Here is a 16,265-nt window from a genome sequence, read left to right on the forward strand (position 1 = left end):
ACCATGGTGCTGAGAAGTGACAGGAGTCCTCAACACTGAAATATCTCTATCACACCTTCCAAGGCTCAAGGTTCATTGTGGAAGAGGTGGCAGAAAGAATTTAAGGGTCAAAGGAAAGGGAGGACTCTTTACAACATGCTCCTCTAGACACAAATGACCTCACAGTGCCTGACACTACCTACACAAGATCATCATAATAGGAGGAAAAGATGGTGACATCAAAATAATGGAGACTGATTGAGAGCAGGAGGGGATATGGTGGAGAATGGAGTTTCACAGGAGAAAGTGGGAGGGAATTGCCATGGGTTATTTTCTACAGAAGTTGTCAATAAAAATAAATAATTAAAAAAAAAAAAGGATAGCTAGTATATAGAAAAGGACTAAATGAGTATACCAGAAACAGAGACTAAGGATAATTGCTCTTCCAAATCTTGGTTTGCCCTTCCTGATACCCAAGAACAAAACAGAGGAATAAGGTGCCTAGAACAGCTCCCAGCAAAGAGGAAACAAACTGATTAATTAACAGCCTGTTCAGTTACTGGCCCCAAACTGAAAAGAATTTCTTAGGTGAGTCTACAGTCAAGGACCAACAAATTATACAATCATTTGAGCCACTAGACAAGGGAGTTTTTGTGATTATAGTTAAAACATTGTAGTTTTACAGATCTGACTTGGTGGAAGGACAGATCTCAGGGAGTCAGGGACACAGAAACCCTGTGGCACAGCCCACAGTGGAAGGCGCTGCTCACAGGGAGGCCGTGTTATCCTGTAGCTCTGGAACACTGACCCAAGAGTGATCCTGGTGTCACAGCAAGTGACATGGTGCTGCACGAACCACTCATCCAGTAGAATGGTCTCCTAGGATTGTGACATTTACCTTTAAGTGGCCAATGACGAACTTATGGACAACATGGTTCCACTTGGATTTCTTGTAGACAGAAAGGTGGCCATAGTCATGTTGTAGCCATCCAGCTTGCGCCTGGGGAGAGAGGACCAAAGCTGTCTTCAGAACATAGCACTAGCAGACAGTACCAGGAATCTGATGGGTGATGGGTGGTGGGGGCGTGTTCAAGTGACGGGTCTCACCTGAGAGGTAGCAAGGACGAAGGCGGTGATGAGGGTGGGAATCCAGCCATTGCCGAAGTAATAAACAATAAACCACGCAATGCTCTCCATGACGATGATGTGGCCCAAGAGGAGGAAGAAGAACAGATGGTTGGTTTTAAACAGATTCATGTCCTCAGCTGTCTTCTTCAGGGCCCGGAAGTCCTCAGTGATCTGAGACTGTTAAGCAAGGAGAAGAGTCAGCCACCAGACCCTGAACCTCAAGCACAGTATACGCTGCAGCTGTGATGAAGGGGCCACCCAGCACCTTTGATCCTGCATGAGCCCAGCCCCATGCACCCCCACAGCTCCCATTACCATGCACCTGACCTGTGGGGGGCACACTGAAGGGGGACTACTTGTCTGCCGCTGGATAAGTGGCAGTTAGTGGATCAGACTCAAGTGGGTGTGATGGTGCATGCCTTCAATCCCAGCAACCGGGAGGCAGAGGTAGGAGGATCGCTGTAAGTTTGAGGCCACCCTGAGACTACTGAGGAAATTCCAGGTCAGCCTGGGTGAAAGTGGGACCCTACCTCAAACAAACAAACAAAAAATAATCTCAAAAGCTCATTATCTTGTACAGCAATATTCTCAACAGCATTATTCACAATAGGAAAAAGACAGAAACAACCCAAATACAAGGATGGATGAAGGGCTAAGCCGTAGAATATGATTTGGTTGTAAAAATGGGAAAACCAGGCAGGCATGGTAGTGCATGCCTTTAATCCCAGCAGTCAGGAGGCAGTGGTAGAATTGCTGAGAGTTCGAGGCCACCCTGAAACTACATAGTTAATTGCAGGTCAGCCTGGACCAGAGTGAGACTCTACCTCAAAAAAAAAAGTGTGGGGAGCCAAGGGTGGGGGGTGTGCTAGAGAGATGGCTTAGTGGTTAGGATGCTTGTCTGTGAAGCCTAAGGACCCAGGTTCAATTCCCCAAAACCCACATAAGCCAGATGTACAAGGTGGCGATATGTCTGGAGTTTTCAGTGGCTACAGGCCCTGGTGCACTGATTCTCTCTCAATCTATCTGCCTCTTTCTCTCTCAAATAAATAAAATATTAAGTCAGGCATGGTAGCACACGCCTTTAATCCCAGCCACCCTGAGACTACCAAGTGAATTCCAGGTCAGCCTGGGCTAGAGTGAGACCCTACCTGGAAAAACAAAACAAAACAACAAAAACCAGAGAAAGGCTTAGAGCTGGATAGAAGGGGCGGAAGCACAACGCTGTGAGTGTCCGAGCACCACGGGACCATGGCCTTACGGTTTAAAAAAAAAAAAGCTTGCATTTCCCATCTCCTAACACTGCCTCTCTGAGGGCATGGTGGCACACGCCTTTAATCCCAGCACTCAGGAGACAGAGATAGGAGGATCTCTGTGAGTTTGAGGCCAGCCTGGGACTGCATAGTGAATTCCAGGTCAGCTTGAGCTACAGTGAAATCCTACCTTGAAAAACCAAAAAAAAAAAGGGGGGGGGGGCCAGGAAAGACCTTGCGCCTTGCTTGCTTGCCCCCAGGTTTAAGTTAAGGAATGAGTTCAACCCCGGCAGAGAGCAGAGGTAGAACTAACGTGGACCAGGTCCTGTTTCCCAGGGACAGCTCTGCCCTGGACAGCAGATGGAGTGCATAGGACAGGCAGAAGCCATCAATCAGCCCAGCCTTTCTACTGGCACCAAGGCCAATCACGCATGCCTATGATGGGAATGTTGGTCCTGGGATCATGACGCGCCTCTGCAGACCTCTGCCACCTTACCCTACAAGGGGCCAAGTCAGCAGGCTCAGGAGCCATCTGCCCTGCTCAGGACCAGGAGACGCCCAGACTCCCAGAGAAAGCTGACTGCAGAGGGAAAGTAGGATTGAAGGGATTTGAGAAGAGCGAAGGAACCCTCAGGGGTTACAAAAACTCAGAAGCATGCTGTCATGCACAGCTTCATAATACGTTCGGGGATGGGGAAAGGGGCTGGGTTTTTTTTTGGGGGGGGGGTTGTTTGATTTGTTTATGGCAGGGTCTCACTGTAGACTAGGGTGACTTGGAACTCACTTTGTAGTCCAGGCTGACCGAGATCTTCCTACCTCAGCCCTGCAAGTGCCAGGATTACAAGCGTGAGCCACCATGACCTAGCTTTGTTTTTTCTTCGAGGCATGAGTAGTTTGCTTTTTAGTTTCCTTTTATTGATTTATTACTTTTTATGTTTGTATGTGTGTGCAGTAGGAATGCATGTGTTTGCGTGTTCAAATATGTGTGGGTACACATGTATATGCATGTGAGGCAGAGGTGAACATCAGATGTCGTCTTCAGTAGCTCCCCACTGTACCAATTTTGCTAGATTGCTATAGCCAGCAGACCTTAAGGATCCCTGTCTCCAGCTTCCTAGTGCCGGGATCACAGACACACATCACCACACCCAGCTTTTATGTGGGTGCCTGAGATCTACACTGAGGTCCTCATGCTCGCATGGCAAGGACTTTGCATACTAAGCCATCACCCCAGTACCCCTGCCCTTTCCTTCCCTTCCCTTCCTTCCTTTCTTCCTTTTTTTTTTTTTTCCTGAGACAGTCTCTTTTGTAGACCAGGCTGGCCTGAAACCATATAACTGAGGATGACCCTAAGCTTCTGCTGCTCCTGCCACCACCCCTCAAGAGCTGGGGTTCCAGACGTGTGCCACTATGTCCACTTTCATGTGAGGTCTAGTGTGTGTGCCAGTGTCACTGTGGAACCATACAGCCAGCGAACCCCTGGGCATTACGTTCACTGTTATCTTTGAAGCCCAGCACCCAGCAGGGTCTCGAATCCAGATGGTTAACAAGTGATGGATCAGTGTTTCTCTGAGTGACCACTCATTCCAAAGCAGCCATCTTTATCATGACCTGATATTGTTTTATTAGTTTTGTTCTTTTCCCTGGATAGTCATGGAGAAGGCCAAATTATTTTTACCTTTTTTCGAGAAAAGGGAGAGAGGAGGAAAAGGACACAGATGGGAGAAAGGGGATGCCACTGGCTGGTGACAAGTCCTGGCTCCTAGTGGCGGCTCGGGTCCTCCGTGACCCTAAGTGCTCAGGGTCTTTCCTTCTGGACGGCCCCAAGCCTCCCCTGCCCAGCATCGGCAGGGAGGTCCTGGCCTGGGAGTCTGACTCCAGCCGCATCCCACCCCCCGCAGAACTAAAGCCGCACTCACGCTCTTGCCGCGGTCCAGACTGGGCTCCTCAGGGGCCAGCTCACCAATCAGCAAAGGCTTCAAGAACTTACGCACAAAGTCAAGGTCAGGATGGAAGGCCCGGAAGGCATCCTGGTGAGAAGAGGGGCAGGTGGTGAGGCTGAGCCCTAATCTTTGCCGGATCCCCCCGCCCAAAACCACAAGGAGGTCAGTGAGTACCAGAAGTAACCCTGCACTCTGCTCAGACGCCAAGTGGAACCCTGCATCATCCAGCCCCAAATGCTCTCTCCAGGCTCAGCCCCAGGGCACGTCCCTCAGTGCCCAATTCCCACAGCAAGTCATAGCCAGCCTGGGCCTCTGTGCTGACCCCAGGGCCTGCTGAGCTGGAGAAGGGTTTGAAGATAGATGTTTCTCTGAGGAGACGCACGAGGTACACAAGACTCTAGTGCGTACCACCCCCACATACACATGAAAATAAATAGTGTTTTTAAAAAAGAAAATGTACAGAAAAGTAATTGTCACCCAGAAAGTCCATCATTAATATTTTAGCATTTTTCGTCCATATTTTTCTACACATACTAAGTACGTTGTATGAATTGTATCATAAAAGATGTCTCAGAGCTGAAGAGATGGCTGAGTCAATACAGTGCTTGCCTCACAAGCACAAGGACTTGAATTTGGTCCCCAGTACCCTTGTAAAAAAATGTGGGGGGGGGGGGTGCTGGAGAGATGGCTCAACAGTTAAGCATTTGCCTGTGCAACCTAAGGAATCCAGTTCAAGGCTCGATCCCCCAGAACCCACATTAGCCAGATGAACAAGGGGGCACACGCGTCTGGAGTTCATTTGCAGTGGCTAGAAGCCCTGGTGGGCTCTCTCCCTCTCTCTCTCTCTGTGGCTAGAAGCCCTGGCAGGCTCTCTCTCTCTCCCTCTCTCTCTCTCTGCCTCTTTCTCTGTGTCTGTCCCTCTCAAACAAATTTTTGTTTTTTTAAATGCTGGGTATGGTGGTGTGCAGGTGTTATCTCAGCTGAGGAGGCAGAGACAAGAAGACCCCTGGTTTACTGGCCAGCCAATGTAGCCTAATTGGTGAGCTCCAGACCAGTGAGAGATCTAGTCACAAAAAATGATGGACAGCTAGGCATTGTGACACACACCTTTAATCCTAGCACTCAGGGAGAAAGAAGTAGGAGGATCGATGTGAGTTCAAGGCCAGCCTGAGACTACAGAGTGAGTTCCAGGTCAGCCTGGGCTAGAATGAGACCCTATCTCAAAATAAGTAAATAAAGAAATAAAAATAATCATAATAAAAAGGACAGTTTTCCCAGGGAGAACACCAAGGTTGTCCTCTGACCTCCACACATAAGCAAACACATACACTTGGAACATGCACACACAAACATGCATATGCATATACAAGCATTAAAAATAAATAAATATAGCCCGGCATGATGGTGCACACCCTCAATTCCAGCACTTGGGAGGCACAGGAAGGAGGATTGCCATGAGATCAATGCCAGTGTGAGACCCTACCTGGAAAAATCAAAATAAATAAATAAATGAAATTTTAAAAACCCATAAAGCATCTCCACTAGAGATGAGCTGTTGTCTAGCTCAGTGGTGCAGGCCTTCAATCCCATCACTCTGGAGGCTGACTGCAAATTCTGCAGCAGCCTGGGGCTAAAGTGTTCCAGCTCAGCCTGGGCTAGAGTGAGATCAGTCTTGAAACAAACTTAAATAACCCCCCCATAAAAGGAATAAAAGAAAAATAGAGAAGATAAAGAGTTGTCACCGGGTATTCCAAGGGGGTGTAACAGGATACCCCAGCTACACAATGTTAACTTTGCCTAAAACCATTTATTCAAATTGAGACACTGGCTGGGCATGGTAGCTCATGCCAGTAATCCCAGCACTAAGGAGACAGAGGTAGGATGATCGTAGTAAGGTTTAGTAACAGCCGGGGCTACAGTGAGACCCTGCTTCAAAACAAAAACAAATTGAGTCCTTGCAGGACTAGGGAACAAACCATATGGTGTTATGAGAAACCAAAGAATCAACACAGTGGGGCAGGGAGGACGTGGGTGTGGGGAGGACAGACTAGATAAAAGAAACTAAAGGACTGGGAAGATGGCTCAGCTATTAGAAGCATTTACTTGCGCCTGCAGGTTCAGATTTGATTTCCCAGTACTCGTGTGTGGTGGTTTGAATTGGGTGTCTTCCCATAAACGCATGCGCTCTAACTTCTGGGTCCCCAGCTGGAGGCATCTTGGGAGCTGGAGCCTTGCGGGGGCGGGGGGGCATTGGGAGTGGGCTTATGGGTGTTACCATCAGCTTTGTTCCAGGGCTTGGCTCCCTCGCTCATTGCTGTTTCCACCTTCTGTGGCAGAGGGAGGAGGATCGCCGTGAGCTCGAGGCCACCCTGAGACTACATAGTGAATCCAAGGTCAGCCTGAGCTAGAGTGAGATCATACCTCAAAAAAAATAAATAAATAAACTTAAAAAGCTGACTATGGTGGCACACACCTTTGATCCCAGAACTCAGGAGGCAGAAGTAGAGGCTCACCATGAGTTCAAGGCCACCCTGAGAATACATAGTGAATTCCAGGTCAGCCTGGACTGGAGCAAGACCCTACCTAAAAAAAAAATTAATTAATTACACTTAAAATTAAAAAATATATATATATATATTACTCTCACTTTTGGTTAGAGAAGCTTCTAGCTTCTCTTTCAGATGGCAGTGACCTTGGGATGACTCAAAAGGCACTATGATGTTGAGAAGTGACAGAGGAGTGCTCAACACTGAAATATCTCTATCACACCTTCCAAGGCTCAAGGTCCATTGCAGAAGAGGTGGCAGAAAGAATGTAAGAGCCAAAGGAAGGATAGGACTCCTTACAACGTGCTCCTCCAGACACAAAATGGCCTGGATATCCATGACTTCACAGTGCCTGACACTACCTACACAAGACCATTATATCAGGGGGAAAAGCTCATGACCTCAAAATAAAAGAGAGACTGATTGAGGGCTGGAGAGATAACCTAGCAGTTAAGGCATTTGCCTACGAAGCCAAAGGACCCAGGTTTAATTCCCTAGGACCCACGTAAGCAAGATGCACAAGGGGGTGCATAAGTCTGGAGTTCGTTTGCAGTGGCTGGAGGCCCTGGCATGCTCATTCTCTATCTGTCTCCATCTCTATCTGCTTGCAAATAAAAAAATTTTAGAAAATAAAAAAATAGAGACTGATTAAGAAGGGGGAGAGGATAAGATGGAGTGTAGAGTTTCAAATGGGAAAGTGGGGGGAGGAAGGGAATTACCATGAAATATTGTTTACAATTATGGAACTTGTCAATAATAAATAAATAAAAACAAAAACAGCCCAGCATGGTGAAGGCGAAGGACCCCATTTCCAGGCTCATAGCCCCAGGACCCACATTAGCCAGATGCACAAGGGGGCGCATGCGTCTGAAGTTCATTTGCAGTGGCTAGAGGCCCTGGCGTGCCCTTTCTCTCTGCCTCTTCCTCTTTCCCTCTCCCTCTCTCTCTCTGTCATTCTCAAATAAATAAAAATAAAAATAAATTAAAAACAAGAAAAAAATTTAAAATATAAAAAAAAAAACAGGGGGGCTGGAGAGATGGCTTAGTGGTTAAGCGCTTGCCTGTGAAGCCTAAGGACCCCGGTTTGAGGCTCAATTCCCCAGGACCCACGTTAGCCAGATGCACAAGGTGGCGCACACGTCTGGAGTTCGTTTGCAGAGGCTGGAGGCCCTGGCGCACCCATTCTCTCTATCTCTGCCTCTTTCTCTCTGTCTGTCACTCTAAAATAAATAAAATAACAAAAAAATTAAAAAAAAATAAAATAAAAAAACAGGGCTCAGTGGTTAATGGTGTTAGCCTATGTTTGATTCCCCAATACTCACATAAAGTCAGATGTACAAAGTGGCACACACACACTTCTCTTTCTCAAATAAGTAAACAAAGAAAATATTTTTTTAATTGGAATAAAAATGAAAAATAAAAAAAAAATTGAGCCAGGCATGGTGGTGGCACATGTCTTTACTCCTAGCATTTGGGAGGCAATAGGATTGCCCTAAGTTTGAGGCCACCCTGAGACTACATAGTGAATTCCAGGTCAGCCTGAACTAGCGTGAAACCCTACCTCGAAAACCCAAATAAATAAATAAATATCAAAGGCTGGAGAGATTGCTCAGCAGTTAAGGCACTTGCCTGTAAAGTCTGACAACCCAGATTTGACTCCTCAGTACCCACATAAAACGAGATGCACAAAGTGTCACATGTGTCTGGAGTTTGTTTGCAGTAGCAAGAGGCCCTGGTGCACCCATATCCATTCCCTCTCTTTCTGCTTGCAAATAAGTAAGTAAAAATTTTAAAAACAAACTGAATAGCCAGGTGTGGTGGTGCGAACACCTTTAATCCCAGCACTTGGGAGGCAGAGGTAAGAGGACTGCTATGCGTTCAAGGCCACCCTGAGACTACATAGTGAATTCCATGTCAGCCTTGGCTACAGTGAGACCCTAACTCGAAAAACCAAATAAATAAATAAATAAAAGACCAAGGCTGGGAATGTCCCCTGTCTCTTCCTCACTGTGCCCTAGGTCTTTGGTCTATTTGCATCTAAAATGGACTTTGGAAGTAACATTTTATAAAGGGAAAATGAGCAGGGTGTTTGCTTTTTTTTTTTTTTTAAACCTGTGTCCCCCTAGCTGAGTGGAAAGGAGTAGATCAAATCAACGGGTCAGTTCAAGGTCAAGAGTCTGTTCAGAGAAGGGAGAGCCGCTGTTCCAGGGGCCCAGGACAGGCAGTGAGGAGGCCCAGCCTAGGGCTGACCAGCTCCAGGCTTGGGCTCCTCTGCCAAATGAGAGCAAGGCACTCAGAAAGGGCCAGCAACTGGTGCCAGAGGCCGGGTCAGGTTTGGGTCCCCGCTGGTCAGACAACAGCCTTGGAGAAGCGCAGAGGAAGACCTTAGAAAGGCAGTGTCCCGAGGAACAACTGTGCTGTCTGATACTGACTCCCCTCCACGTGCATAGTTGAAAGGGAAAGTAACAGTTGGAAAGTACTTTCACCTCAGTTCTGCCTGCTTGCTGGTGGCACCCCTTCAGCCAGGGCATGCCTCAACCCTAAATGAAACCCCTGACTTGACAGAGATCCCTGTCTCTGACCTTGGCTGCAGTCCCACCTCCAGGGAGGCCAGAGGAAGGGAATAGCCAAGAGCCAGGCGAGGAGGGAGGGGTCTCAAAGCTACATTGTTGTTACATTATTATATATCCTTGTGTTCATCCTCAAAGCCCCTGAACTGAGCCTTTGAGCTCAGGGGACAGAGTTTGGATTAGGTTGTGGGGGAGGATGACTCCTCGTTCTCACATGCTTCATGCCATTTCAGAAAAATGAGTGCTCTGTAGGGCTGGCTATTGTTCGGGCCCATGTTGCAGTTTCTGGAATAGGCCCTTGAACGCGTTAAGTTTCTTCCCATACAGGTGCTGGATCTGTGTGGGACTTGCCTCAATGTCACCTGCAGGAGGCTTTTCCCTGCCACCTTTCTAAAGTAGTCCACTCCAGCCCTACGCTTTTTCAGGGATATTATCTTTTCCTCTTTTTATTTATTCACTTGTTTCTCTTTTGAATGCATTTTAAGTTTTTTTTTTTTGAGGTAGGGTTTCACTCTAGTCCAGGCCAACCTGGAATTCACTATGTAGTCTCAGGGTAGACTCGAACTCACGGCAAGCCTCCTACCTCTGCCTCCCAAGTGCTGGAATTAAAGGCGTGCGCCACCACGCTTGGCTCTAGGATGCATTTTTGAGCAAGCACCTTTAAACGCTGAGCCCTCTCTCCAGCCAATGGATGCTTTTTTTGTGTGTGTGGCTTTTTTGAGGTAGCGTCTCACTCTAGCTCAAGCTGACATGGAATTCACTATGTAGTCTCAGGGAGACCTCGAACTCAGGCAATCCTCCTACCTCTGCCTCCCAAGTCCTAGGATTTAGATGCATTTTTTGGAGTAACTGGCTATCTTTTCCACCCTTAGAAATATGGGTAGTCTGGCGAGTGAGCAACCACCTGTAGGCTCCTTCCTACTCTACTGTTTAAACAAGCTGGACCATTCTTTCAGAACATGGGAATCTTCACTGTCTCAGGCACTCACACCTTGGGAGTTGGTCTACCTGTCACAGGCTGAAATTGCGTAGGCTAGCCACTATGCCACATAAATGGCCTGTATCATAAGTTACTACTATCTACCTGACTCCAGGGGATACATAGGCCCTGTTTTGTTGTTGGGGTTTGTTTGTGCAGTGCTGGAGATGCAACCCAGGGCCTTGTACATGCTAGGCAAATGCTGAACCACGGAGTCACATCCTAGCCTTTCAATGTCCTGTTTTAGAGATGAGAAAGGAGGCTAGGGTTAGTGACCCCTTGTCCATGGTCACACCCCAAGAATGAGCTGGGCAGAACCTGAGCTACATGTGCTGACGTCACTAGTAATATACAAAGACCTCCCTCAAAATGATCTTCCTCTTCCTCGAGAATCGTGTGCCCCCCTTCAGAGGACCATGCATATGCCTCATACACTTGCAGGAGGTGCTCCATGACTGCTCAGTTACAGCAATGGTGGGCAGTTACAGAGCGGGCCATGGTGCAAGGAAAGATGAGGCCAATCCAAAGATGATTTTGGAACAAAAACTGGAGACAGGCTCTTTGCTCGGCTGACAGGGAAAGAAGCCAAAACCAGTGCCTTTCCAGGAAACAGGCCAGAGATCGGGGAAAGAGAACGTGCAAACAGGTGGGGAAGCAGATCTGAATGGGCCCCCACAGGGTCAGACTGCAAGAGGGAGGGGCAGCAGCCTAGATTCCTAAGCACTACACTTAACTGTTCTTTGCCAGTTCCTGGCTGCTGCCATCATCTAGTGGTCATGCCAAGCTGAATTCCCGGAACACACCATCCCTGTCTTCTCCGGGCAGAACTCACAGCTCTTGCCCCTACACTGAGCACCTGATGGCAGCCCTGGGTTCTGACGGCACCGGGATATACTTATACAGCTTTGCACATCTGGCCCAGTGTCTAAAGGTGGTCCAGTTCCAAAGCCTAGCTAGAGAGAATGAGACAGGGAAACACAGGCCTCTGCCTGAATTATTCATCTTTGTACAAGGTCCCACTTAGAGCCCTTCTCAGAGCCATGGAGACACTTGATGAATGTTTGATGAGCTGTTTCTGAGGATGAGAAGTCCCAAGCGGGGAATATTTTGCGTTGGAAGGACTGCTAGGAAAGTGCAGACACGGCCTTGAAGCACGGGGACACAGCTCTTTGTGTCCACAGCAAAGCAAAGACAAGAGAAACTCTAGGGGGGTCCAGTGAGAAAGGATCAAAGAAATGGGAAGAGGAAGGGAGGAGAGGAGGGCAAGAGGTAGGTGAGCCTGGAGCATGAAGGAATGATACCAGCAGCCCCTGGGCTCCGGGCTGAGCACTGCCTGAGCAAGTATCTTGAGCCTCCTAACACGGGGCTGACCTGAGGATTAAATGAAATAACATATGAACGGTCTTTATGAACTGCAAAATTTAGTCTTTTATTTACTTATTTGTTTCTATAGACAGAGTCTCCCTGCTTTTACCCAAGCTGTCCTCAAACTCCTGGGCTTTCTGAGTAAGTGGGATTCCAGGCACATGTCACTGTGGTCCCCTAAATGACACTTTTTTGGTGTGTGTGTTTGTGTGTGTATATGTGGGTCCATGTGTGTGTGCAGGTGCATGGGTGCCATGGTGTGGGTATGGCTAGAGGACCACTTTTGGGTGTTGGTCCTTGACTTCCACCTCACTTGGGAGAGTCTTTTACGGTTCACTACTCCAGTTCACCAGGCTAGCTGGTCTGAGAGCTTCTGGAAATTCTCCCACCTCTGCCTTGCATCTCAACACAGGTACGCTGGGATTACAGCGGTCTGCCACAATTTCCAGCTTTTTTTTTTTTTTTTTTTTTTTTGGTTTTTGGTTTTCGAGGTAGGGTCTCACCCTCGCTCAGGCTGACCTGGAATTCACTCTGTAATCTCAGGGTGGCCTCGAACTCACGGCGATCCTCCTACCTCTGCCTCCCGGGTGCTGAGATTAAAAGCATGAGCCACCACACCCGGCCTATTTCCAGCTTTTACATGGAGTCTAGGAATAGAAACTCGGGTGCTCAAGTCTGCATGGCAAGCACTTTATCCATTAGTCCTCCTCAGCCCTCAGTGACTTCTACAGATAAAACTAAATTCTAGCTTCTGCAGAAGGACCAAGTGACACTTTCCCCATCCTTCTGAGGGAAAAGTATGACAACATCTGAGGCCTCTAGTTCTTTAGAGAGAGAACAATTTGTTACTGATGCCCTGGATTGTCCCTAACTGGTTTCTCTGACTTCTGGCCTCTTCTTCTAGATCCTCTGTGGAAACTCAACCTTTATATGACGACCAGTCTCTCCCCAAACCTAGCTTAGTCCACACATCCTGTCACTGTCCCCAAGCCATCAGGAAGAAGCTGATGATGCCCTAAGGGACAAAGCCACTTGCTCAACGATCTGGACAGCTATTCCTGCCTTTCTTGAAATTCCCTTTCCGGGTCATCATGCTGCCCAGGGCCCCTTCCCAGCTGGCTCCAGACAGTACTAAACCCATAGTTGGGAAGTCAGTGGGCTTTGAGGACAGGGACTGCTTTCATATGGTGCCACATAAATGAGCTAGCTCAGCTTTACTGGTCCCTCGTTACCATTTCTCTCTTCACACTTCACATTCTGGCTGTTCCATAATTCGCACTCTTGTTGTCTTACAAGAGTCCATTGCACATTCTGGGCTTCCAGCTATGACGTGCTTTGTGGCACATGTTTCGTGGGAAGAAATGCAGGTGTATCTCACACACAGGAAAGGGAGCAAGCCCAGTGATCACATCTTCTTTCTTCAATTTCAGGCTGTTTGCAGCCCACGCTGGCTCTCATTTTCCCTTTCCTGTAAAGGGACACCTAAGATCCCACATACTAGGTTTTCAATCAATGGTGGTTACGCAGAAAACACTGAGGCAAGATCAGAAATGAGAATGTTGGGCTTCCAGCAAGTGAGAAAGCCACCCAGGTTCTCTGCCAGGTTAGGTCTGAGCATGAATGTCTGGAGGACAGTGGGTCAGGAAAACACTGAGAACATCCAAAGCAAGAAAGAAATAAGTGTGATATATCAGTTTATAAAGTTCAAGACTATTGCCAGACTGAATGTCCACTTAAAACATACTTATTTGACAATATGAATAACCAACCCAAATCTATCATAGCTGCCTTTTCCTTCTAGGAAATGTTTTGCTTAGAGCCTGGATGGAGCAGAAACCTTCTACAATTTACCTATGGAGTAATGCACAGGCCCAATCTTATTAAAGAGTGTACACATCCCAACCAGGAGCCAGGTCTTTTCCTGAAAATTACCTTAAATCAAGGTTCTTGCTGGACTGTGGTTAGGTCTAAATTGAGAGCTAACACCCTCATTGTCTGTGGAAAGTTTACACCAAACTAAATTCTGATCAGCATCACCTGTTTCCTGGGCTTAAGCAAGGTCTACAAACAGATGAAAACAGGCTGAGGTGAAGAGCTTCAGGCAATATGAAATATGAAGGACCAGCTCTCTCCTCTTTTTTTTGTTTTTTGTTTTTCGAGGTGGGATCCCTCTCTAGCTCAGGCTGACTTGGAATTCACTATGTAGTCTCAGGGTGGCCTTGAACCCATAGTGATTCTACTTCTGCCTCCCGAGTGCAGGGATTAAAGGTGTGAGCCACCACGCCCAGCTTCTCTCCTCTATCTTGAGTAAGATTATGCCCTACTTCCCAAAGTTCCCATCCTACTGATGACCTTAGATTATGCCTGCCTCGGCTGGTCTCAGATAGATACAAAGAGATGGGCTAGTGAAGAATTAGGACTAGCCAAAAGACCCCAAGCAGGGGCTGAAGAGATGGCTCAGTGGCTAAAGGCTCTTGCTTACAAAGTTTATTGGCCTGAGTTCGACTACCCACGTAAATCCAGATGTACAAAGTGGTGCATACATCTAAGCTAATTCCCACCAGCAAGAGGCCCTGGAGTGTGTGCACGATCTCTGTCTCCCTCCATTCTTTCTCTTTCAAATAAATTAAAAAATATATTTTTTAAAGACCCCAAAAGGTCAGCATCCTGGACCTCCTGATAGGATGAGTTCCATGAAGTTTATCCCTTTCCAGCCTCTCCTAGATCACCTATCCCAAGTTCTCTATCCCAGGACTTTTCCTCTTCTTTCAGCTCACTGCCACCAAGACAGGCCCATTTCTTCTCTCCTTGACTCTGTTCTCCCTATCACCCATCTGACCACGCAGTCCTTAATGTAAAGATATCAGCGGACTGAGGTGTGGGTCCCGATAGGGGGTACAGTATTGTACAATTGCTGAGCTGCACACTCGTGTGGGAGGGATAACCTGCCTCCAGAGAGGTCCCAGCTCCCCATAACCTCCAGGAACCGACCAGTACTTCAGGGAGTGCAAGATGAAGGAAAAACGGTCCTGGCAGGATTTAAAAACAGAGGGCCATTGAGTTGAGTGTCCGAGAGTAACCTCAGAAGCAGATGGACCTGTTGCCAAGCCAGTCTGGTGCTGCTAAATTCGCACTCCAGGGCCCCTCTGGACCCAGGCTTTGCAAAACCCAGCCCATTCTTCTTTCACTAATTCCTCACCCGGCTTTCCCAGAAGGCCAACACTTAGAGGCGTCCGGATAATCCTTGGGAGCGTGGGAACCTGAGCTACCAGGCAGTCTCTCCCGGGCAGCCATTGTAGCCCTTTTCAGTTCCAGGCAGGAGCGAGTGCCCGCCAGGAACCCGTTTTCTCCTCCGCCCCCAAGTCTGGCAGGAGAGTGCAGGACGCGCGCCGAGTCCCCCACACAGGGCTGCCCGCTCTCCAGCTGCTCTCCGCGGCGCCCAAGGGTGGCCATCTTCCGTGCCGGGGGCGCCAAAGCTCCACAGCCCGAGCGCCCCCTGGGGAGAGTCCCCCGCTCCCGCTGAACCCGCGCGCAAGGGACGTGCACCCGGCACGGTCGGCCACGGACCGGACCCCCACCTAGGCGATAACACTTAGGACCCAAAATTCGAATCCCGGCTCAAGTCCGCCCAGCTGGCCCAGAGGAGGAAGATTGCAGCGGTGCATGAGCCTGCTAGATACACTTTCTTCCCCTCCTGGACGTCCCGAGCTCCATTCAAAGCCAGAGATCTTTTTGGCGCCCAGGGACTCCTGACAATGTCTGCAACAGTAAAGGGTGACTTACAGCGCTCCCTCCCCCCCGCCCCACTTACCGTAGCATCTTCTCCCGAGTAGTGCGCGATGACCCGTTGGCCCCCCGGGTGCCGCTTTGACCATTTGGTGACGTTGTAAATCTTGCGGTCGATGACGAGCCACTGATCGGTGCGCTGGTTGTGCTTCTGAATCTCCTCCCAACTGAAGGTGGGCATCTGCACCTCCAGCTCCGAGGCCCCCTCGCCCTGGTTCCCCCCTTTCCCCATGCTCCCTGCCCACTGGGATGCCTCGTGCGCGGCGGCCTCCCGGTGCCTCGCGGAACCGACGGGGCCCTCCTAGCCGGAGAGTGCAGCCGGTGCCCTCCTAGCTTTGGGCTTTTGTCTTCTACTCCTCCTCCCACCCCGTCTCCTCCCCTCGCCTTCGCTCCTCCTAGCCTTCCCTCGCTCGCAAGTATCCCAGCCTTCCCTCCCTAGTAGCCCGGGCTTTCAAGTGCCCCCCAGCGGTCCTCTTCCTCCGCCCCACCCTCAGCCCGCTTGATTTGGACTTTTGCCTCCAGAAAGGGGGAAAAAAAAAAAAAGTCCAGGGTAGCTTAGGACCTCAAAGCCACCTCCTCTCCCCGCCCCTCCGACTCCCCCCGCTCGGGGCTCCGCATCCTCCCGAGTTCCCCGCCACCCGGGTTTCCACAGTGATCAGCAGAGCGCCTGCACCAATCAGGGCTCGTCGCCCCGCCTGCCATTGGCCCAGGAGGATCTT

General features: G+C 48.9%; 1 protein-coding gene across 1 annotated transcript in view; it reads right to left on the reverse strand.

Moving 5' to 3' along the window:
- Window positions 1-15,892, reverse strand: part of Fads2 (fatty acid desaturase 2) — a 51,410-nt gene extending 35,518 nt beyond the window's left edge. Inside the window, exons 1-4 of the mRNA XM_045134422.1 lie at window positions 15,572-15,892; window positions 4,277-4,387; window positions 1,087-1,284; window positions 878-979 (exon numbers count right to left, since the gene is read on the reverse strand). Coding sequence (XP_044990357.1) covers window positions 878-979; window positions 1,087-1,284; window positions 4,277-4,387; window positions 15,572-15,778 — 618 coding nt within the window. The 5' untranslated portion in view covers window positions 15,779-15,892. The remainder of the gene's footprint in view (window positions 1-877; window positions 980-1,086; window positions 1,285-4,276; window positions 4,388-15,571) is intronic.
- Window positions 15,893-16,265: the final 373 nt, after the last annotated feature.

The sequence above is a fragment of the Jaculus jaculus genome, chromosome 1 (assembly GCF_020740685.1).
Source record: "Jaculus jaculus isolate mJacJac1 chromosome 1, mJacJac1.mat.Y.cur, whole genome shotgun sequence".
In the NCBI taxonomy this organism is placed as follows: domain Eukaryota; kingdom Metazoa; phylum Chordata; class Mammalia; order Rodentia; family Dipodidae; genus Jaculus; species Jaculus jaculus.